At 44.3% G+C, this 25,008-nt stretch overlaps 1 protein-coding gene across 1 annotated transcript; it reads right to left on the reverse strand.

Moving 5' to 3' along the window:
- Positions 1-915: 915 nt before the first annotated feature.
- LOC121304490 (calmodulin-regulated spectrin-associated protein 3-like) lies at positions 916-23,787 on the reverse strand. The gene is made up of 2 exons (XM_041235654.1): positions 23,365-23,787; positions 916-1,205 (listed from the first exon to the last, which is right to left on the reverse strand). The coding sequence occupies exons 1-2, from the start codon at positions 23,495-23,497 to the stop codon at positions 916-918; spliced, it is 423 nt and encodes a 140-aa protein (XP_041091588.1). The 5' UTR covers positions 23,498-23,787.
- Between the last annotated feature and the right edge of the window lie 1,221 nt (positions 23,788-25,008).

Genomic DNA, 25,008 nt, shown 5'->3' on the forward strand with positions numbered 1-25,008 from the left:
TAAAGGACTTTCTAAACTTAAAACTAGGACCCTATAACTGGAAGTCTACCAGAGGACACAGAGTGCAATGCATGCAGTTTTACCATGCTTCTCCCAGGCTATACTAGCTTACCACAGCTTCAACTGAATTGCCATGTTAATTAAACATGGTTTACCATATCTTGCTATTCCCTCCTATATTCAATGCAGCGCTCAGTGGTTATAGCTTAAATTCACAGCGTCAGAAATCATGAACAAACAGCATCAGAGCCGAGGCGACGGGAACCCCGAACAAACAGCACCGGAGCCGAGGCGACGGGAACCCCGAACAAACAGCACCGGAGCCGAGGCGAGGGGAACCCCGAACAAACAGCACCGGAGCCGAGGCGACGGGAACCCCGAACAAACAGCACCGGAGCCGAGGCGAGGGGAACCCCGAACAAACAGCACCGGAGCCGAGGCGAGGGGAACCCCGAACAAACAGCACCGGAGCCGAGGCGACGGGAACCCCGAACAAACAGCACCGGAGCCGAGGCGACGGGAACCCCGAACAAACAGCACCGGAGCCGAGGCGAGGGGAACCCCGAACAAACAGCACCGGAGCCGAGGCGACGGGAACCCCGAACAAACAGCACCGGAGCCGAGGCGACGGGAACCCCGAACAAACAGCACCGGAGCCGAGGCGAGGGGAACCCCGAACAAACAGCACCGGAGCCGAGGCGACGGGAACCCCGAACAAACAGCACGAGGGGAAGAACAAACCGAGGCGACGGGAACCCCGAACAAACAGAACCGGAGCCGAGGCGACGGGAACCCCGAACAAACAGCACCGCGAGGCGACGGGAACCCCGAACAAACAGCACCGGAGCCGAGGCGACGGGAACCCCGAACAAACAGCATCAGAGATGAGGCGACGGGAACCTCGAACAAACAGCATCAAAGATGAGGTAGGAAGGGGCTCACCATCTTGATGGGCTGGAGCCTCAGGTCAGCCTCCGTGATGGGCTGGTCCTGGTCGGTGGGCTGCAGCCCCCTGCGTGTGAGGAGCTGGAGGAGGGCTGCATTGTCTCGGGGTGCAGCCGCCCCCTCCTCGCCCCGCAGGATCAGCCCGCAGACCCGGCAATACAGCTCCGAGGACAGCAGCAGCCTGGTGACTGGGGGCTTGACGTGCTCCTGCTCATACTGGTCACTGTAGAAGGGCTCCCTGATCTCCTCTGGGACGCTCTCTGAAACACACAGGAACAGGAGAGAGGCAGTGAACAGAGAGAAACACACAGGAACAGGAGAGGCAGCGAACAGAGAGAAACACAAACACAGACACAGAAGAGAGGCAGTGAACAGAGAGAGAAACACACACACAAACAGGAGAGGCACAGTGAACAGAGAGAAACAAACACACACGAGCAGGACCAGATCTCCTATAGAAGTTTACCACCGTAAAAGCACAGCCAAGGGTAACAAACACAGTGAAAACACGGTTAAGCACAGGTAACCCTTATGGAAGGAAAATATATTGAAATATATTGAAAAATACATTTTGTAATATACTACATTATATTTCTCAATATATTTAAATATATTTTCATAATATATTTCGTACTAAAAAAACATGGCAAACTGTAATAAACACATCATCTAAGCATGGGCAGACTGCTAAACTGGTGTGCATATTTACAGTGGTGACCCTTAATAAAGACATCACAGATTTGAAATGCCTTGCCAAGAAGAGTCACTAATAGTGTGGAAATAAAGGGTCACTGTTACAGATAAAATAACTCATCCATTACTTTCAACTTCTCTGTCAATTATCTGAGGGGTCTAGGTAGTGCAGAAAGTTAATAAAGTTAATGCAAAACTCAGACAATCAGAAACTCTGTAAGAGAGGAGGCCAATCAGTCCACCAGTGCCCGTCCGGTTCCAAGCAGACCCCAGAACTCCGTCTAGTCGGGTCTTACAGGATCCCAGTAATTCAGCATCAATGGTGTGGATTGGTAACCCTTGGTACCCTTTCCATACCCTTTTGAATAAAAAAAGTAGCGCAGCAGGTACATGTTAATACATCTAACATATACTAATCTACATTGATTTTCCTGTATAAAACAATCTCCTTCTCCAATTCCTGGTTTAGTTTCTGGGCTACAGCAGAGTCTGGATTATAGTGACTGAATAACCTCCTACTGCTGGAAGCAGTAGCAAGAGCACAAATGTCCGACGCAGTGGTGAGCAGGTTTCTAGGACCGGGGGCTGGGTTCCTGCTTTCATTCTGATGAAACCCAGTAAACACCCAGGGATTAAAAAAACCAACACTTTCATTAAACACAGCAGGGCGGCACCAACCAATTATTCAGACTGAGCTCTGCACAGAAATCAGGGGAGGTTCACTGGGCTGATTTACCATTCCAAGTGAAACGAGTGAAGAAACAGCTGCTTGGGTTTGTGTGGATCGCTGCTGTGCTCAGGACTCTGGAGAACAGAAATCCACACAAACCCAAACAGCTGTTTCTTCACTGTTTCTCTTGGAATGGTACATTCACCCAATCTACCTCAATGACCCTCACCTGTGGAGCGCTCAATCCAAATAACCAAATAAACAGACAGTGAAACAGTGGACTGCATAATACAGCAACCAAGATTACAGCAGTTCAAATAACCAGGGTTCATCTCAGAAATGCAGATCACACAGCGATGGTTCACAGTGCCGGGGTGTTTGTGATTCTCACACAGCGATGGTTCGCAGTGCCGGGGTCTTTGTGATTCTCACACAGCGATGGTTCGCAGTGCCGGGGTCTTTGTGATTCTCACACAGCGATGGTTCGCAGTGCCGGGGTCTTTGTGATTCTCACACAGCGATGGTTCGCAGTGCCGGGGTGTTTGTGATTCTCACACAGCGATGGTTAGCAGTGCCGGGGTCTTTGTGATTCTCACACAGCGATGGTTAGCAGTGCCGGGGTCTTTGTGATTCTCACACAGCGATGGTTCGCAGTGCCGGGGTCTTTGTAATTCTCACACAGCGATGGTTCGCAGTGCCGGGGTCTTTGTGATTCTCACACAGCGATGGTTCGCAGTGCCGGGGTCTTTGTGACTCTCATACAGCCACAGCGTTGCGATATGCATCACGATGCAGGTGGTGGTCTTGATGGGCAACTTGTATGATGCATAATAAGATTAAAATGATCATTTAATGATGGATCATTCTATTAAAGACATATAAAAACACATTTCTTTTTCATTCAAGAACCATTTGGTGACCTGCAATGAGCGATCAAGATACAAACGATGCACACCTCTATTACGATTCCTCATGTAAAGAAAGTATTACCGACAAAGAACTGTGCAAAGAAGTTGTACGGCCAAAATGATAATGATAGAAAAATAAATAATGAATCAGCAGTAGAACCCAATGTCCTGGTTTCATGACCTTCACACTGCTATGTAAACAGGAGGGAGCAGTTTGATCTTTGTTTTGAGTGCTTTTAGTCTCCAGCTACAGTGAAAGCCTTTCATATTCATATTTTGTTGAATTACAAATAATTTATGCACAGTTTTTTAAACAAACTTTTTTTATTCAAAGCTGTAGTGGTTAAACTGAACACTTATATGAGGAGGAGGTTAAATGTCAGCGAAACTTGCAAAGAAAATGTACAAAATGAAATGTACTGGTTGCATAAGTATTCAGCCCCTTAAGTCAGTACTTAGTAGAACCACCTTTCGCAGAACGTACTGCTATGAGTCTTTTTGGATAGGTCTCTACCTGCTTTGCACAGTAGGATGGTGACATTTTTGCCCATTCTTCACGGGAAAATTGCTCCAGTTCTGATAAGTTTGTTGGGGATCGTCGATGGATGCAATCTTCAAGTCTCGCCATAAATTTGATTCGATTCAAGTCAGGACTTTGACTGGTCAACTCAAGAACATTCGTTCTCTTCTTGTTCAATCACTCCAGTGTGTCTTTGGCTTTGTGCTTTGGGTCATTGGGGAGGAAATTCACATTTCAGCAGGACAGTTTCAGTCTTGGCTGACTCAAATAGGTTTTCCTCAAGGATTCTCCTGTACTTTGCACCCCTCTTTCCTGACAAGCTTCCCAGTCCCTGCTGAAGAGAAGCATCCCCATAACATGATGCTGCCACCACCATGCTTGCCAGTTGGGATGGTGTTGACTGGGTGAGGTGCAGTATTGGGCTTGCGCCAGACGTAACGCTTGGAATTTAGACCAAAGAGTTAAATTTTTGTCTCGTCTGACCACAAAACGTTTTTCCGCATGTTCTTTCTTGCCCCCATCCATACAGGTCGTGGAGTACGCTCAGGTGCCAACAAAATGTGAAAACTTCTGTATGTATGTATGTATATATATATATATGTGTGTGTGTGTGTGTGTGTGTGTGTGTATATATATATATATATATATATATATATATATTTTTTTTTTTTTTTAAGCGTTTATATAGGTTTGTACCTTTTAGTTTTTAGGTACAGTATTATATTTTTACAGTGACTCTGTAATCCAGCACAGTTTTCCTGTTCCAGGCGACGCCGGATTGGACAGGCAGTCCTGCAGTTAGTTTACCCTTGCCGCTGCTGTGCAATAGGGCTGTGTCCGGAAGCACGGAAGCATGTCACTGCCAGCAAGACTGTCAGGGTTCGTTTGAACCTGCTGCTGAGTCAGGACTCAACCCTGCTCCTCCGGCTCTACAGCGAGGCTGCCCGGTCCCCGGCCACGCCCGCTTCACAATGCCAACACATCAGCAGGGAAGTCGAGGGGAAGCACGAGGGCACCAGTTTACACACTCCTCACCTAGGGGATACAGCGTTTACACACTCCTCACCTAGGAATACAGCGTTTACACACTGCTCACCAGGGAATACAGCGTTTACACACTCCTCACCTGGGAATACAGCGTTTACACACTCCTCACCTCGGGATACAGCGTTTACACACTCCTCACCTGGGGAGTACAGCGTTTACACACTGCTCACCTGGGAATACAGCGTTTACACACTCCTCACCTAGGAATACAGCGTTTACACACTCCTCACCTGGGAATACAGCGTTTACACACTCCTCACCTGGGAATACAGCGTTTACACACTCCTCACCTGGGAATACAGCGTTTATACACTGCTCACCAGGGAATACAGCGTTTACACACTCCTCACCTGGGAATACAGCGTTTACACGCTCCTCACCTACAGCGTTTACACACTCCTCACCTGGGGATACAGGATACAGCGTTTACACGCTCCTCCCCTGGGGATACAGCGTTTACACGCTCCTCACCTGGGGATACAGCGTTTACACACTCCTCACCTGGGGATACAGCGTTTACACACTCCTCTGGGCGTTTACACGCTCCTCATACAGCGTTTACACACTCCTCACCTACAGCGTTTACACACTCCTCATACAGCGTTTACACACTCCTCACCTGGGGATACAGCGTTTACACACTCCTCCCCTGGGGATACAGCGTTTACACACTCCTCACCTGGGGATACAGCGTTTACACACTCCTCACCTGGGGATACAGCGTTTACACACTCCTCACTAGGGATACAGCGTTTACACACTCCTCACCTGGGGATACAGCGTTTACACACTCCTCACCTGGGGATACAGCGTTTACACACTCCTCACCTGGGGATACAGCGTTTACACACTCCTCACCTGGGGATACAGCGTTTACACACTCCTCACCTGGGGATACAGCGTTTACACACTCCTCACCTGGGGATACAGCGTTTACACACTCCTCACCTGGGGATACAGCGTTTACACACTCCTCACCTGGGGATACAGCGTTTACACACTCCTCACCTGGGGATACAGCGTTTACACACTCCTCACCTGGGGATACAGCGTTTACACACTCCTCACCTGGGGATACAGCGTTTACACACTCCTCACCTGGGAATACAGCGTTCCTACCACAGCGTTTACACCGCCTCACCTGGGGATACAGCGTTTACACACTCCTCACCTGGGGATACAGCGTTTACACACTCCTCACCTGGGAATACAGCGTTTACACACTCCTCACCTGGGGATACAGCGTTTACACACTCCTCACCTAGGAATACAGCGTTTACACACTCCTCACCTAGGGATACAGCGTTTACACACTCCTCACCTGGGGATACAGCGTTTACACACTCCTCACCTGGGGATACAGCGTTTACACACTCCTCACCTGGGGATACAGCGTTTCTAAACTTGTTTGAAACTTGTTGTTGGAGGCGGGGCGTCATTCAAGCAGGCAGGGAGTGGATTGGCTAGTGCGGAAAGAACTGAAACAGGATTGGCAGTTTGACTGGCTGGTTTGGAGGGAGGGTGTTGTTTGGATCCAGCCGATGAAGGAACAGTGCACCAATGGGGTCTTTCCTGTTGATTTACTGTCCAGTAGCTGCGAATTGAGCCTTCATTACGATGTCCTGTCACAGACATGTTTTCCCTTGTCTAGACCAGCGTCAGAAAGTAGCAATATTCAAGTAGCTGATTAGTTGTAGATTAGAACATTAAGGGAAAAAAACGGTATTTATGCGCGGATTGATTTAAAATTTAATTCGCAGTTAAGCACTTCAACGTTCCAGCGGGTATCTATGCAAAACAGAAGCCCGCTAGATCTGGAAGCTGATTGACTGTTCGCACTCAATCGTTTTCTAATGCTATTTAGAGGCTTAACTGACAGTATTAACTTACACACTTCTCATCCAGGACATGAGAGAGTTTACGAACGAGGAGGCCACTCGACCCGTCTTGCTCGTTTGGTTGTTAGTAGCTTATTGATCCCAGAATCTCATCAAGCAGCTTCTTGAAGGATCCCAGGGTGTCAGCTTCAACAACATTACTGGGGAGTTGATTCCAGACCCTCACAATTCTCTCTGTAAAAAAGTGCCTCTTATTTTCTGTTCTGAATGCCCCTTTGTCTAAACTCCATTTGTGAACCCTGGTCCTTGTTTCTTTTTTCAGGTCGAAAGAGTCCCTTGGGTCGACATTGTCAATACCTTTTAGGATTGTGAATGCTTGAATCAGGTTGCCGCGTAGTCGTCTTTGTTCAAGACTGAATCAATTCAACTTTTGTAGCCTGTCTGCATATGAGATACCTTTTAAACTCGGAATAATTCTGGTCGCTCTTCTCTGCACTCTTTCTAGAACAGCAATATCCTTTTTGTAGCAAGGTGACCAGAACTGAATACAGTATTCTAGATGAGGTCTTACTAATGCATTGTACAGTTTTAACATTACTTCCCTTGATTTAAATTCAACACTTTTCACTATATATCCAAGCATTTTGCTGGCCTTTTTTATAGCTTCCCCACATTGTCTATATTGTTTCTGAGTCAACAAACTCCAAGATCTTTTTCATAGATTCTTTCTTCAATTTCAGTGTCTCCCATATGGTATTTATAATGGACATTTTATTGCCTGCGTGCAGTACCTTACACTTTTCTCTATTAAATGTCATTTGCCATGTGTCTGCCCAGTTCTGAATCTTGTCTAGATCATTTTGAATGACCTTTGCTGCTGCAACAGTGTTTGCCACTCCTCCTATTTTTGTGTCATCTGCAAATTTAACAAGTTTGCTTACTATACCAGAATCTATGTCATTACTAGCAGAGGACCTAATACTGATCCCTATGGTACTCCACTGGTTACCTCACTACATTTTGAGGTTTCTTTTAATCAGTACTTTCTGTTTTGTACACGCTAACCACTCCCTAATCCATGTGCATGCATTTCCTTGAATCCACTACTGCGTTCAGTTTGAGAATTAATCTTTTATGCGGGACTTTGTCAAAAGCTTTCTGGAAATCTAAATAAACCATGTCATATGCTTTGCAATTAGCCACTGTCAATCTTGCATCCTCAAAAAAATCAAGCAGGTTAGTTAGACACGATCTCCCTTTCCTTAAACCATGCTGACTGTCTCCCAGGACACTGATACCATATAGGTAATTTTCCATTTTGGATCTTATTATAGTTTCCATAAGTTTACATATAATAGAAGTCAGGCGTATTGGTCTGTAGTTACCTGGTTCACACAATTCTCATCTAGGGAATACAGGGTTTACTGGCTCCTGCCAGTAAGGGTTAAAGCCAAGACATATTCCAATGTACTTAACAATGGGCAAAATCTCTTCCCACAATTGACATGCACGTAATCAACTTGGCATCGCTGCACAACCTTAGTGCCAACCATGCCACTGCCCGGCTTGGAACAGCAGAAACGGTGCTCCCTCCAGTGCAGGGCAGGCTTGAGAACATAGACTGAACTGCTCCCTCCCTGCCTCCCTCCCTCACCCCCTGAGAGAAAGGGTGCTCCCTCCAGTCCAGGGCAGGCTTGAGACACAGAGACTGAACTGCTCCCTCCCTGCCTCCCTCCCTCACCCCCTGAGAGAAAGGGTGCTCCCTCCAGTCAAGGGCATGCTTGAAAGATAGAGGCTGCTATCCTTGCTGCATGTATAAAGCTCGACAGGGCTGCTTTTCCCTTCTTGATCTCCAGCAGTGCTACTAATGCATCAGCACCTTACAGCAGAATCACGAAAACTCCCCTCCCAAAAACAAGGTTAATCGCCATGAATTACAGTACTGTGCCTTACCAGCAGGGCAAGTGAAATGGGATGAATTGAACACAGATTAACTGACCTTGTGCTTGAAATAAGATTCTCTGGTTAACATAATGTTTATATTACAGTGTCGGATAATCTTTAGCAAATAAAATGTCCTGGACAAAAATTAAAAAAAAAAAAAAAGGAGTCTAGAAAAACAACTTTCACAGTAATAATTAATGCAAGGGCAAATATTTAAACAAACACTGCGTGAAATGCATTCGCTGGCAAAAAAATGACCGTGTTGAAATTCCTGACTAACAAAGATGCAAAAAAAACCCAATGTATCAATGCCATCAAAAATAAACAACACCCACGCTCCTTTCTTGAACAGGTCTTTTGAAGGGATTCTGGGTTTATTTTCTCAGCCAATTCAAAATTAAACAATATTTGCTTTTAAATTTTGAAAGAATATTCTAACATGAGAAGCGTGAGGTTTCAAACAAGAATGACAACAAATAAAACAACGGGAGAATGTCTGGGAGCAGAGTGTCCAGGGCTGTCCAGCCCTGCACTGTGTCTCACAGCGCACTGGGATTGCTGGGTCGATTGTTCTGAAGCACAGGGGGGGGTGTGTCTGCCTGTCTGTGTCTCTGTGCCAGACGAGACTGAATCATGTATGGGGCGAGGGGCTCACTGCAGTACATGAGACCCACACAGAGCAGCACTGACACAGACGGATAATGGTTTCATTGAGGCTCGCAAAATAAGCCACAGTGATCAATAATTGTTTCCTTGGTGCATTTCTACTGGGATTTGATACAACTAATGAATTTCTGCACTATGGCTTTTTATCATTATTATAAAAAAGGTTAACATCAGTAGTGATGGAGACACAAAGAAGACAGGCTGTGAAAGGAAATGCAGCACAGCGATTCTCCACTGAACGCACACGATCGTTCCCTTGCTTGTTGTTTTCTATTCGGTCAGTCGTAGCAGGTGTGTCTGGTGGCAGTCTCTGAAGGTAATCTCCTTCACCCCTCAGCTACACAACACAGCAGTTCAATCCAATCCAGGATTTACTACAAGCTTGACAGGTAATAAGTTCAGGTGTGTCTCATTAAAAGTAAAACTATAGTAAAACCCGGAATGGATCTAACTGTTATGCACTGGGGCTGTCAGTGAAATGGCAGACCTCTGCGGTTCATCTAGGGGGAGCCCTACCCAGGTTCCAGGAATTCCAGGGTTAACCTGTTTTGTCTGTGCCGAGGTCTGCCAAGGAAGTGAAAGCTGGCCGGGCATTGTGAATGCTGCATTTGATTCCTTGTTCGATAGACAACTACGCACCTGAGATCTGGCATGATTCACACACACACGTCTTTGTCTGATCTCTCCCTCTTCTCTCACCAATGAAAAAGTGGCCTGGTTTTGAAACCTTTTCAAGTTTTTCAAACAGCAGTCCCAGGAATAAAGAGCACCCAGCCCCAGCCCCCACACTTCCTGGTATCCCACAATCACTTTGCACTGCCATACAGTTCACCAAATGCACTTACAACAAAGCTGTCCTGGCTTTTAAACCAAACAACCCATTCCGACAAACAGCGCGTCCTTAAAGAGCCAGTCAGTCAATCACAAACACACCTTGACTAGGGTGCAAGTGCAATAAAGGATTCTAGGTGATTACACAGCACTGTCAGCGTGCGTGTGTGTGTGTGTGTGTGTGTGTGTGTGTGTGTGTGTGTGTGTGTGGCGTCACACCTTGAACATGAATGGGTTTAGCAATCACTCACATGCTTCTGAGGCATGGCCACGTAGGCACAGACACACTGTCACAACAACACACAGACACTAACTTGACAGTCACAGCTGCATAGACACAACACACACAGTCACAACAAGGCACAGAGACATCAACAACCCACAGACGATCAAGTTTCCCGTGGAGAGACCACGGGGAGTGGAGAGCAGTGTTAATTGCGGCTTCACTGTCCTATGAAATCAAAGACTGGACTGTGATATCTTTTAACCCTTGGCAGCCAGCAACAAAGCTCTTTCCTCTCCACACACAATAGCATGGTTTACATACAGGATACCTACAAGCCTGGGTACGCTGTTCTGTACGCAGCGTAGCACACACACATGCTTATTGAGTGCTGGGAAGAACTATGGGTTTTAGAACCAAAAAACTAATATTCTTTCATCAACATCTCAGCATAAAAAATAAAATAAAGCTGGTACTTAGCGCTGCACAAAGTGACTGCTCGATTATTCTGATCATGCTCTCCACAGAAAGCAGATGCTGGCAATCGGGCGAGGGTCATTGGTGTTGATTGGGCTAATTACCATTAGAAGTGAAAAGAGTGAAGAAACAGCTGCTTGGGTTAGCGATGGTCGCTGCTTTTTCTTCCACTCTGTGGAGAACAGCGATCCACACAAACCCAAGCAGCTGCTTCTTACCATTCCAGTTGAGAGAAGTGAAGTCAGCCCAATTGACACAGCGGGCCTCACCTGCAGAGCGCTCAATCCGAATAAATCGGCTGATGCAGCCTGGCTGGTACCCTTCCAATTACACATCACCCCAACGAGAGCAGGAGTGAACGTGCGTTGGTAATTTCAGATGCTCTAGCATTGGTTTCTCTTTGCCGTCAGTCTGTGATTCTTTACAAAGAGTGCAAGAGAAATTTCACTCTCAACTTGTAATATGTTTTATGCGGCTTCAAGTCATGAAATCAAAATTTAAAAAAACGGACAAAAGCCAGACATTAACGTACTTAAACCAGTGAAATTCTAAGTGTGGCTGATTCCTGAAGCAGCATGTAAATGATCTGAAATGGACCTGCGACACCAACACGCTGCCGCACGTTCGCAAGTCATGCCATTTCATGCGGTTCTTGTTTATTTCCCAGAATAGACGTCTCATACCGGTATCAGCACGGGACAGCGCCGCTATTATCTGAACCTCGCCTGTATCAGCACTGCTATCTGGAAGCACCGGACAGCTTTGCATACGGATTTGCATTCAACCCTTGTATACGTTTCTTCTACTTTTTTCGCACATTTTATTTCAACAGCATGAAGTGCATGAAGATTAAAAATGAGGGGGAAGCCCACTGACTCTCTTATTCTCTCTCCTGGCCTCCTTACAGCAAAGTATATGACAGTATTTATGAAGTACAGTAGTAATATAGTGTTCTAGAAGGCTGAGGAGCTCCAGAATGGTCAGGCGTGGGGTCTGAAAGAACCAGGCAACACAAACTGGTTTGGGTTAAGTTCCTTCTACTCTATAACAGAAGGAATAGAGACAGCGCATCTACAGTGCAGGGGAAGATGTACTAAAAGGCTACTAATGTAAATCACCAATCAATCGTACTTCTATGGGAATCTGGGTGTATACCTTGGTTTACAATTTCGGTTGCATGGCACCTATTACACGCTACTTATCCCAAATCCCTCGTAGTACACTGTGAGAGTAGCTGACCCCCCGGTACTGGGTGCACGCTAGTCCAGCATCTTATCCACTGTACAAAACATCTGGGCTCGTTCATCTAGACCAGCGGTTCCCATCCTGGTGGGGGGGGGGGGTAGTGTGTGTGAAACTTTCTAGGGGGGGCGCTGTGAGCGTTTAATAATACAGTAATTACAGCAATAATAAAACATTTAAAAAAAGAATTAGAATTGAATGTGAATTTTACAAACTCGCAAAAAAAAAAAAAAAAAGTTGTTGCAGTTTGATTTTTTTATTAATGTTTACTTTATGTCTGCTACTGGTACTTATTTAGTCTGGAAAACTTGCGCTTAACAAAGCAGAGACAATTTTTTGTTTAAGAATTATTATTCGAATCAGTGACAGTTCTGTTCCCATAGCATTGTCCACCTTTCCAGTACCTGAAATGGATCGGTTTGTGGTGCATGAAAAAGAGCGATTGTGCAGGTATATCAGAGTAAAAACCTAAAATCTCAGCAATATGAAGAAAGTGATTTCAAACTTGGATTTCCCTTTGTTGGAACTGCAGATGAACCTCGTCCTCAGTGTGTCGTCTGTGGCGATGGACTGGCTAATGACAGCTTGAAGCCTTGAACACTGCGACACCGTTTGGAGACGAGACATCCCTGGACTGAAGGAGAAGCCACGACTTTTTCAAAAGAAAACGAAGCATTACATCAGCAAAAGTGCTATTAGCAAGCATGCCAGTGTCTGCCAAGTGTCTTAAGGATGCTTATGCTGTGTCATATTGGGTTGCTAAACTTTGCAAGCCTCACAATAGCAGAGACTCTGGTTTTGCCATTTGGGCTTCTCGACTATCAGATGGAAATTGCAACATGTCTCCCACATTTTCAGATTTCGTTCAGGATTGTGGCAGCACTGTGGATTACAATGATCTGAAAGCTCTCATTGTTGAACACGTGACGGGTCTGAAAGAACAGTTCAGCGACTGCTTCCAAGAAGATTGCAGCTCACTTGCCTGGGTTTGTGATCCGTTCGTCACTTTTGCTGGTTCAACCAGTCTTTCAGGAGCGGTGGAAGAACAGCTAATTGAGCTGAAATGCGACAACAGATTGAAGCAATGTTTTGGAACCTGTTCTCGCCCAAATTTTTGTCTCTCAGTTGCACAGGAATTCCTGAGCTGTCACTGCTGCAGTGAAAGTGCTCCTCTCTTTTGCTTCGACGAACTGGAGCGAAGCTGGGTTTTCCAAACTTACAGCATTGATGATGAAGTACAGAAATGGACTCCAAGTAGAAGACGACCTGCGACTCTCTTTTAGACATTTAGCTTTGTATTGATCTGCTTTGCAGGACCAGACAGGCTCAAATCTCCTACTTGACTGGCATCAGCAGCCCTAATACAGGTAAGGTGGTTCTTTATAGTACTATTAAACTAGATTTTTGTATTTTTGAATAATCACATTGCCAACGCTAGGTAGCCATATCCTATACATTAATATCCAATTAAAAAATTATTGCTCAGACGCGATTAAAAAAAAAGGTTGGGAACCCGATCTAGACATTCCCAGAAAACCGAGCCACAAGTAGGGAAGGAGATACGCCAGAGTCAAAACAGAAAAGCACAACCTGCACAGTGCATAGCAAAGCCCGCAGATACAATTCCCAGGGCTTGAAGAGTAATCAAAGACATCTCACTGATCAAGAACAAGAACCCTCTTAATCCCTCACCTTGGCTCCTCTCCACTGGGGGAATAGGACACGCAGGAGGACAGGAGCATGCAAGCTCACAACACAGGAGACAGAGTAAGGGTGAGAATTCAGACAGAAAAGTAAAAAATAAATACGCAGTGCTTCTCTTTGCAGTCCTCTTGTCAGGAGAGACAGGGTCACCTCTACAGATCGGCTTACAAAGAAAGGCGTGGCAGGAACACACAGCCCCAAATGTGGCTGGAATTCTGTACCTTGTTGGGACCCCAAAATTTCCTCTGGGACCTTCAGTCCTGGATCCTCAATGGGAAAACACTGTGGGGAGCCCCCTGTTGCTGCAGCAGTACACTGGACACCTTCTATATAAACCATCGACCAGGGCATCCACCAGCTAGGAATGGGAGATTTGGATTCGATTCAATTTCCCAAACGCTAGGATTACACACATTCAAAACGTGGAAACTGGAAACAAACTGGGAATGCTTGTAACCAATCAGAGAAGAGCTTCATTACAGAGCTGTTCTGATCACGGACTCTAGGAATCTGTTTGCTGTGGAATAAGCAGATTTTCTATGCTCTGATTGTTTTTAGTTTTACACTAAAGGTTTTTTTTTGTTGGTTTGATAACCACATCAGTACACTTACCATACATAATCATCAACACAGGCAATGTGGCTTTAAATTTCCATAAATATACTTGTTTAATAAAACTGCTTCTGGTGTACAGAGGTCAAGGTTGCTGAAATGTAGCTGCAGTTTGCTTCAGTATCTAGTGTGTTTTTGCTAGTCAACAAGCTGTTTAAAGAGGCTGAAAACGATAAAAAACGCAGAGTTTGGCAATAGCCATGCAGGTGACAAAGACTAACACGGAGACAGCAAACATGAATATTGTTTTGGGGTTTATTATTACTACACAGAAATATCTGTAATGTTTACAGTAAAATGGTAAGCTTGCTTATATTACTGACTGACGGCACTGGTGAGCTTGTAACTTCCTTAGAATGTAAAAGTGTACAGGGTAACTGTTAGTCAATAGTACTGTTTGTATCTTAATGTGACAGGAGGGCTCAATTTTAGCCTTTTGTTTTTAATTGCAGATTTTTATTCTTATTCTTATTTTATTTTTATTTATATTATGAGAATTTTTTTTTTTTTTTATTGCAGAAAACTAGGATCCCTGCAACATCGCTGTGGATGAGACTGCATGTGTGCAAGACCTGTGTGTGTGTGTATGGAAAACACTGCACACGTCACACACAGAAACACTACAGCTAACATGCTTAATGGAGACAAGATGATTGCACTGTCTGGATACAAGAAGACTCCCATTGCATTAATAATAATAATAATAATAATAATAATAATAATAATAATAATAATAATAATAATAATAATAATAATAATAATCCCATTGCAGAGCAGTTTGAGTCAGTCCAAGTCCATTCAAGACAATCAAACTATTAACATAATGAAACTAGTTGATAACATACAGCAGGCACACTTTGGAGTCCTTTAAACTGACCTTCGATCAACCCTGATTGCAGCTATCTTTATACAAGTGAACCACAGTAAAACCATAGCAAAGTGTAATAATGCACGGTGAAAGAATGGTAAAGCATAGGGAAGCATTGTAAAGGACAGAGGCATGAAACATGACACGCCGGTACTGTGGTATAAACATGGGGAAAACATGGGGGGGAACTGAGAAGTTACTGTGCAGATCTGCCCATGTGAACTTCATGAGGGTAGTTTTGTGACAGATGCCCCATCATGAACACGCCCGAGCCGAAGACGGCTCCAATGTGCCCCAGCTCATTCTGCCCTCGGACTGCATTGTGACGGGACTCTTAATCCGAGTCCAGGTCAAGCTCTTCTTCATACTTCAGAGAGTAATTCGGCAGTAAACACTCCCAGCCCACCAGCTCCTCATCAAGCCCTCTTTAAACTGCTTGTTTTTCCTCTTTCAGTCAGGGCACTGCTGACAGCAGGGTCAAAGGGCAGGGTGCTTTTCCAGGTGGCCTGCTGGGACATTTGGAACGCTGGAAGAGCCCAGGCGTTTCCACGGCAACAGGAACGTTCCCAGACATTTCCAGCGAGCAACACAAAACGGCCGCTGCACAATTTCAGTGTACAGTATAGTTACCATGCTCAGGTGTGTGGTCTTAAACTCCTAGTGAAACCAGAAGCATCCAATGGGAGTCTTATTCCTATCCCTGCTCTATCGAAACCTGTTCTCACTCAACTTTCTTAAAGTTTTAGTTCAGATGCTCTGACTTTGAGTGTGTCTTTTTAAAAGCAGTGTAATTACTGGCAGTGATAGCCATGGCTTAGTCACACCAATGACATCATAACCTGTCCCCCTTTTCTTGGTTTATTTAACACTGCACTAGAGATTGACAAGAGCTTCCTGGTACCTATTCACTTCCTGTGATGTAGGTTAATCACCCAGTTTTCTTGCCACTCTCAGACCACAGTTAAAGCTGCATTGAGGATCCTGGTAGCCGGTTTGGTTTGCTTCCAGTAACTGATTGCACACACTATACTGCACAATCACACCAGCTGCATCAGAGATGGGAAATATTTCTGCTAAAGATCGCAGTGTCATTCACGTGTATTTATGGTGATTTTGTTTGATTCACTGATGGTGAAAATAGTCTTTAAAAAGGTGGACATAAAAAAATGAAGAATTCATCTTTTGCTGTTTTTCAGGTTAGCATTTAAATATTTAAGAACATTTGTTGTATAATAACTCTAGGGCGAAAATGATCAGTTTTGAATGTGACAACACCATTTTTTCTATTGTTTTAATAAATATTATGTTTAATCGTGAAATATCTTGAAATGCACATTCTTTACTGTGAAATAAATACAGCCCAATGCATATCCTGAAGCTTAAAAAAAAAGAATGAAATTATATATATATTATATATATTATATATAATATCCCCATCTCCCAATCCACCTCTCTCTAAGAAGTTCACTGTACCGGATTGTTCACATCACAGGTGATTCTGCTGACTAGTGGTATTTTCCTAGGCAATCAACTCTAAAATCACCCAGCGTCGACACCCAAATCCAGCAGTAGCAGCCGACGAGCCCAGCTCGAGGAGACAGGCTCGGCAAGTCATTTACATAAAGAACATCAACCCACACACACACACACACACACACACACACACACACACACACACAGGAGAACAAGCTTTAGTCATGAACCATTAGCATACTGCCCAGTCAGAACAATACAAGACTGCAATTGCAATAGGACCTAGCACAGTACAGTATGAGCTGCCATCTAAAAACACATCCCCAAATAGCACAGTACAGTATGAGCTGCCATCTAAAAACACATCCCCAAATAGCACAGTACAGTATGAGCTGCCATCTGAAAACACATCCCCAAATAGCACAGTACAGTATGAGCTGCCATCTAAAAACACATCCCCAAATAGCACAGTACAGTATGAGCTGCCATCTAAAAACACATCCCCAAATAGCACAGTACAGTATGAGCTGCCATCTAAAAACACATCCCCAAATAGCACAGTACTTCAAGATTTTCAGAAACTCAGACAGTTGTTTCCTAGTCAAACGCCTTGTCAACTTCTTTCGTAAGAACATAAGAAAAAGTCATCCTACAGTGATTCCATTAAAAGGTTGTACAAATGTCCTTTTGGCTGTCACTTGTAGGTATGATTTGCATGTTACAGACCCTTGCCCATGCTGTGTAAAATGAACAGTAAGCCATTGTTGTGCTCTGAAGGGGCGTGCCCACGCTGCAATCCCAGCAGCCTGATTCACGTTTGCTTATTTTGTTTTTATTTGCTGACGGATTGCCGCAGTTGCTTCTGGGAACTTTGCTCTGTTCCCAAGCAAAGAAAGACGAGGTGTCCTTGGGGGAGGAAGAAGAAAAAAGAGGAACAATGGAGGGGGAAGAATAGAGCACAGCAGAGAGCAAGAGACCGAGACTGAGAAAGACAGAAAGAGACACACAGAGAGAAAGAGAGCGAGAGATCAACAAAGACTGAGACCCAACGGCTCATCTCTACTGATCTGTGTAACTTCTGCACTGGACACAAGCATGCATGCTACACTCCCCCACTGCACAGCAGTTTGATCCACTCCTGGTTTTACTACGAGTTTAATCAGACACACCTGAGCTTGTTACCCATACACTGAGGCTAATCAAGCTAGTATTAAAACCTGGAATGGGTGAAACTGCTACCCAACAGTGGTCTTATTTCCATCGTAAACATTTTCTGATGGCTTACTTCTTGGGTACAAGCACAGAGTAAGTGTCTCTGGTCTCACAATACAGGTAGCCCTGCTTATATTGCAGAAAGGTAAACAGGACACATGATGGTCCCGGGTGACAATGTGACTATTGCAAACAAACAAACAAGTTATACATAAGAAAACCCAGAGAGGGGGCTCTTCAGGGACAATGTCCCCTCGCCTGTCCTCTATAGATTCAGGGACTCAGGAGCTTAACTGGGATTGCAAATTAAAGTTAACAGTTGATTCCCACTACAGTGCCTTTGCCCGATTGCACAGGGGTAACCAAACTCAGTTCTCAGACCAATTCAATGTTCCTGTGAACTCACTTCCTGTGCTACACATGTAGCTCAGACTAAGTCACACAGATCTGCAAGAGAATGACAAATTGTGCAAAACTGGCGTCTGCATTGCAGTGTGGAAGATTAATCTATTAGCCTATCTGCACTTCCTAAAATAATTTGCGATCAACATGCCTTGAAAAAGTTCAGGATACACTGTGCCAGGGAGGATCCCTGGTGCTCGCTGGTAACTACGCCCAAAACAGCAGAGCTAAAAACAGCGTGGGCTGTGTTGCAAAGTCTGCCAGGTGTGCAGGGACAGTCCTGTACCTGTGACAGGGGTTAGGAGTCACTGTAAAGGTACAATCACGTCACACCCTGGACCACCCTGGAAAGAAATGCAGGACTGCTGTAAAACACTGTGTGTGTGCCAGCGATCGCTCTTAAAGAGCCACAGAAACAAAGCATACTTTGCTAGCAAAAAAAAAAAAAAGACTATCATAAAAATAAGTTTAGTTTACTAAATACTACCATTCAGTCAGTAGGAGGTGTTGAGAAAAACAGAGACGGCACAAACACTCCGCTTCAGTCTGCTCATTAAACACATTAATCAAGAATCAAGAATACATTAATCATGAATCAAGAGTCATACTGGGGAGCTCAGTGAGACACAGGGCTCAACAGCCGTCCATTGGACTGCGCTGCTGTAACCCATTGCACAGTACACACATGGAAACTGGAAGTACAGACAGAGCAGAAATCCTATTCAGATTCATTTGAAAATGCCGTTTAACCTGGCTGAGAAGGGGACTGTGCTGAGAAGGGGCGAACGGCCTTAAAGGCCTGTGAAATACTGCAAGATGGGCAGCATGAGAGAGAGGGGAGCGAGGGAGAGCGCCCACAGCCCTGGCACACAGCAGAAACAGCTCCTCATCTTTACAGACACTGGGAGATCTTATCTGCGCTCTGCTGCTACCGCTGCAAACCTTCCTAAATGACCTGTCTGCACAGTGTATTCACACGAGACCCTGTACTGTGTGCACAGCAATATTGCAGTACAATGGAAAAACATACAGCAGACAGGACATCAGCTTAATGAAGCAGGAAACTCATTATATTAACAAGGCTACTGCTGCTTGCAGGGTGTGTGTGTGTGTGTAAAGTGATTTAGATATAACCTTGTTAACGCTAGCAAACCAAGGCACTGCATTCTTCCTGCACAAGAGAAGCCTTTCCACGCACATCTCATTTTAACTGAAGTCCTGTGGGTTGACACACAATTCTTTGTCTACAATGACTTCAACCTTCACTGTGAAGACTGAGAGCAGAGCAGAGCAACCTTGGGATTACCCTTAACATTTATCAACAAATATTACAAAAGTGTTTTGTAAGATTCAGCCTAAAGAAAGAGTTTGTATGAGATCACACTGATGACCTCATAGCACTTACGCAACTGCAGAGAGTGACCCAGTCCTCTAGAGATGGACCATGGTCCTGTCTGCTCTGTGGACATCATTAAACACACAGGGACGGAGGATGGTCATCAGACTGACCTGTCTAACTCTTATTCTCCACGATTGACCTCATGTGCACTGTATTCATGCAAGGCATACCGGTCGACACTTCCATTAACATTGTGTGCATAAGAGTGGAAGAGAAAGTGCCCCATCAAGGCTCGCCCTCCTAGCACACCATTCACCCCCCACTGGTCAATCAAGACCACTCTCTGTAGTTTCCTTTGATCTCCACTGACTCTCAATGCAACTCGAGCTCTGTGTATCAGTCCTGTAACACACCAGACTGCCTCCTGGGAGCTCGCCCTATACTTTGCAGTAGGAAGCGAGTTCAGGCATTGTGTGTCTCAGCACGTGGAACATTTTAAACTGCTGTTATCCAAACACAAAGACCATGGGAACAACAGCAGCTTTTGTTTCTCCTTTTTGTCGCTGACATCCTACAAGTAAACCCCCCACCCCACCCCAAATATTCAGGGATGGCCATAAGACTCTCACTGCATAGCAGTGCGGTCCACTCCTGGTTTTACTTACTAAGACGCACCTCAGCTTGTTGTCTACAGACTGTGGCTAATCAAGCTTGTAGAAACTGAAAAGAGTGAAACTGCTACGCAATAGGAGTCTTATTCCCATCCCTGGTGTTTAAAGATAGCTTGGCATACATGCAGTTGAACTCTGTGCTTGAACAGGTTGCTTGTCGTTTCACAGGTTTTGGGTTGCTGGCGTTCTCGCGGCTCTGGAACTGAAAGGGTTAGCTGCTGTTGTGCAGTCACATGACCTCACACAGTACAGTATGTATAATATTTGCATAGTATTATTTTTACAGGGCTAGGAGCTCAGGAAGGTTAATGTGCAGACAGGCAGATCCTGCGATGTCATAATGGGTTCTATTCACAAAGCTTCTACTCATCACGAGATATTTAAAGACCGGTTCGATAAACATTTTCAGTAACTTTACTAGAAGATCACCCTGGACAGCTGAATCACTGCAGTGTCTCATACTAACAATAAAACGGGAAACGGGTACAGATATGCGAATATAGTATTGGTCCTGAGCACAAATGTTCCGTATTAGAAGGAAAAATACACCATGTCAGTATGCGTTCATTTAACAGAATGGATTACAAAAAGATGCATCAATGAGATCCGAAATAAATAGCATTCTACTGCACAGAACAGCGTCTCTCCTTTCTGCAAGAGGTCATGGGATACTTGCTTTATTGTACTCTGCAGAAACTTTTTTTTTTACTGTGATATGGTACGAATGGTACTGTCGTTTTGCAGCTAATTCAATCTTAAAGTAATATTTGAATATTCTGAAAGGCCATTCCTGGGGATGGAAATAAGACTCCTATTGCATAGCACTTTTCCCCCATTCCAGGTGATAATATGTGCTTGATGAGCCACAGTGCACAGGCAACAAGCTTAGGGGTGTCTTTTCAACTCATAGTAAAACCAGGAATGCATCAAACTGCTATGCAGTGGGAGCCTTATTTCCATCCCTGTATTCAAAACATGAAAAACTATTGAGTGTTTTAGCTACTGACGAATGTAAAATTAGGGTTAAACTATTTTAGAAAAATGGGTCAATGACTAACATGCCATGGAAGGTATATGAGCCAATAAAAATCTAATTAAATTTAAAATTAGGACTATATATGTAACTACTAAGGATAAGTTTGTTGAATTCTGATTGAAGTTTTTCCAAAAGCATACCAGATTAGACTGTACTTGTCTGATTACAGGCCTGTGTCCAGATGCAGTCCAGGAGTCCCGGACTCCTCTAACGCTAGAAAACCAGCTGGACTTTTTAAATGACAGAATTGGCGTGCAGTGAAGCAGGTGCGCTGGTGCTCCACTGCTTCTCCTGCAGCAATGCTGCACAGCGTTAGCAAAACAACCCTTTCTTTATAGTCGCATACTCAGTGCAGGACAAAGAGCTACATTATTCAGAGCGGCGGCTTCTCCACTTCTAGTGCCCTGCAAGCGGGCTGATTCTTTACAGGACTGTCAAGGAGCCACACCTGAGCTCTTTAGAATTCTCTAGATGTCACTGGCTCAGGTAGCTTCGTCTTATCTGTGATGTCGTTAATATGTTATCAAAAATACAGGGTTATGTTTGTCTCGCTAGAAAGGGTGTCCGCGTTACATATAGACGACATGTATCCTGCTATACAATACTGCCAAACTAAGGTTATTACTGGGGACAACACGACCGCAAGCCTACACCTGCCACTCACTAAAACAGCTACAGTGCTTTACACCTCCACGCTGAAATTCACATATGCAGATCCTGTACTAAACTGACTGTACCGCAACAACAAGAACACATTTATTTTTGTAGCGAGTTTACAAGCAGTTTTTTGTAATCGTACTCGGGCATGCGTTTAATCTTCAGGAGTAGTTTCCTGACTCGCTATTTCTATACTAATCAAAGTGATATTCGCTTCATACTGCATTGCTTGTGGTTGTAAGGGTTACACTGTAAATGGAAACTGACGTGATTACCGTGTTTCCACGTCACTGTGCAAACTTCCTTTAAAAGGTTCAACTTGCAAGACCGACTCACGACGTGGGATGCAGGTAAGCTGTGCTCCTATTGGCCAGCTCCAAAGTGTGCACTGAGTCATCGAGGTGTACAGTCTGCAAGACCCATACATCATTAGTGTGAAACAAGGTGATGCGATGTGCATGGACAATGTATAATCATAATCCAACAACAATTCAGCCTAGCTGTATCCAATATTCACAGCATTTCACTCGTTTATTTTTGACATATTACTGGAACTAACAGTGTAATAAGATTGTTACTGGTTTCAAAACCGCTCGTGTAACAGTTAAACTTCAAACGATGAATCAGCACACAGAAAAAGAATAATTAGGATAATATTTAAAGAAAAAGTCTAAAAGCTGCCATTCATTGGCGGTTGAGGTCTCGTTTAATGAATGCAGTAGTCAGTGACAGGTAGCCAGATATATGATGAATGTGCTGTCAAATGACGTCATAGTGTTTTATTATGTGGGGTGCAGTATTGAAACACACACACAGTTACACTAACAACGAATATGAATGATTACAAACCCCAGCCTTAGAAATGCCGCTTTCGTCGCTCTCGCATCGTTCGCTGAAAAAACTAAAAACACAGACCCGCCTCTCGAGTCTATTTTATGATGATAATTCCATTGTACGCCGTTTTAGATATGGAAATAACCTACCCAACTGCATAAAGTGACAATTAAATAAACAGAAATGGTACCATATATATATATATATATATATATATATATATATATATATATATATATATATATATATATATATCAGGGCGTGCGTCTTTTCTTACAGGCATTGTATTGCTAGCAGTAGCACCACGTCATTAACGAAACTCGGCCACATTATTAGAAAATGACATCACAGAGACACTGCTTTATTATCAAACCGGGCTAGGAATCAAACATTAATCCACAGATTAAAACTAACAAAGAAACACGCCCCGACACATCACCTTCACCGAGCCACATACACGCAAGCCATTGCAAACGACACTAAACCATCCCCCACGGAGCTACAGCAACGCAGCTCCGCTCACCGCATACAATCATCATTAAAAACACTTACCTGCTGTACCGTAAGATTTAGCCAAGAGCCAGGCTAAACTGGCGCATATTTTAGCCCGGGTGAAATCGTACTGATCCAAAGGCTTGATCTCCGGTACCATGTATGTCTTTCTCATTGCATTCACATCCACCATAGCAAAGAAAAAAAAAAAAACGTGTTTTCGTATTGCAAGTCAACCAAACAGCTGTGCTTTCATTCCTGTCAGCTGAATGCAGGGAAGCCAAGGAAAGCGCTGGGGCATCGGCTTATATACAAAATATTTATACAAAAAAAAACCCAATCCTCGTCAAGAACCAGCAGTTGCGCCAGGTTTGTAGCTCGGAGGTGTTAGTATCTGGAGCATGTTTCCAGCCCGCCCGTGTTTCCTTTGATGCCGGGTCGCATTATGCAGACCGCAGGTCAAATTCAGACTGCTGTTCCCGATTCAGGTGCGTACCAGCCGTCACGACACGTGATCACCGCCTAGCCAATCCCGGTCTTTAGCTAGCGGAGGGCGGGGCCGTGCCGAACAGAGTCGCCCTATCCCGCAGGTGCAGGGATACAGGTAGCAGCGCACAGGACCGAGCATATCGAGGCAGCAGGTGGAAACAGGTATTTCTGGAATGACACACACAGCCTTACTGGTTGTTGCTGGAAATCACTGCACGAAATGCATAGGTATCCGTATAAAACTGCCCCACAGTAAAATCACAGCATCGTGTAATAAACCATCGTGAAAAAGCATGGCAAGACCATGGTAAAGCATTTTACAAACTGCAAAACATTTTATAAGGGTAGCAGCACGGCGTTTAAATAAAGTGTATGTTGTTTTAATTTAGTGTGTGCCATATGAAATGACGTTTTAAATAAGTACGATATAATAAATCATAACTCGTGTATCACTATTACCTTGAGGATTAGCAAGGCAAACGAATCTGATTTTAAACATGAACACCTTTACAAATAGCAGCGTGATAGGGGGCGTGGGAAGTGGTTACAGTAAGTTAGATAAAGTAAATAAAGAAGTTTGTTTTCTGTTTATTTAGCAGATTCCTTTATTCAATGTGATTTACAGGGACTAGGGTGTGTGAGCTACGCATCAGTTGCAGAGTCACAACAACGTGTCAGAAAGACCAGCACAAGGAGGTTAGTGACTTGCTCAGGGTCACACAGTGAGTCAGTCTCAACACACAGCCTCCGATCTCACAGTAATTTTGCACGGTAAAGTTTCCCTATGCTTTAACGTGGTTATACTATGCATTTAGAGTGTCTTCCACAGTGGGTGTAAAGTTAGACTAAATAGGGAAGCATTCAGAGAGGTCTGGTAAAGCATAGGGAAGCATTGTAAAGCAGAGAGGTCTGGTAAAGCATAGGGAAGCATTGTAAAGCACAGAGAGGTCTGGTAAAGCATAGGGAAGCATTGTAAAGCACAGAGAGGTCTGGTAAAGCATAGGGAAGCATTGTAAAGCACAGAGAGGTCTGGTAAAGCATAGGGAAGCATTGTAAAGCACAGAGAGGTATGGTAAAGCATAGGGAAGCATTGTAAAGCATAGGGAAGCATTGTAAAGCACAGAGAGGTCTGGTAAAGCATAGGGAAGCATTGTAAAGCAGAGAGGTCTGGTAAAGCATAGGGAAGCATTGTAAAGCATAGGGAAAGCATTGGGA

The sequence above is a fragment of the Polyodon spathula genome, chromosome 38 (assembly GCF_017654505.1).
Source record: "Polyodon spathula isolate WHYD16114869_AA chromosome 38, ASM1765450v1, whole genome shotgun sequence".
In the NCBI taxonomy this organism is placed as follows: domain Eukaryota; kingdom Metazoa; phylum Chordata; class Actinopteri; order Acipenseriformes; family Polyodontidae; genus Polyodon; species Polyodon spathula.

Bases quoted from the DNA above. Each gene is read 5' to 3' on its own strand.
- LOC121304490 (XM_041235654.1), bottom strand. From the start codon at position 23,497: ATGGTGGATGTGAATGCAATGAGAAAGACATACATGGTACCGGAGATC. The intron at 1,206-23,364 runs GTAAGTGTTTTT...TGTGTGTTTCAG, and splicing joins TAAATCTTACGGTACAGCAG to AGAGCGTCCCAGAGGAGATC.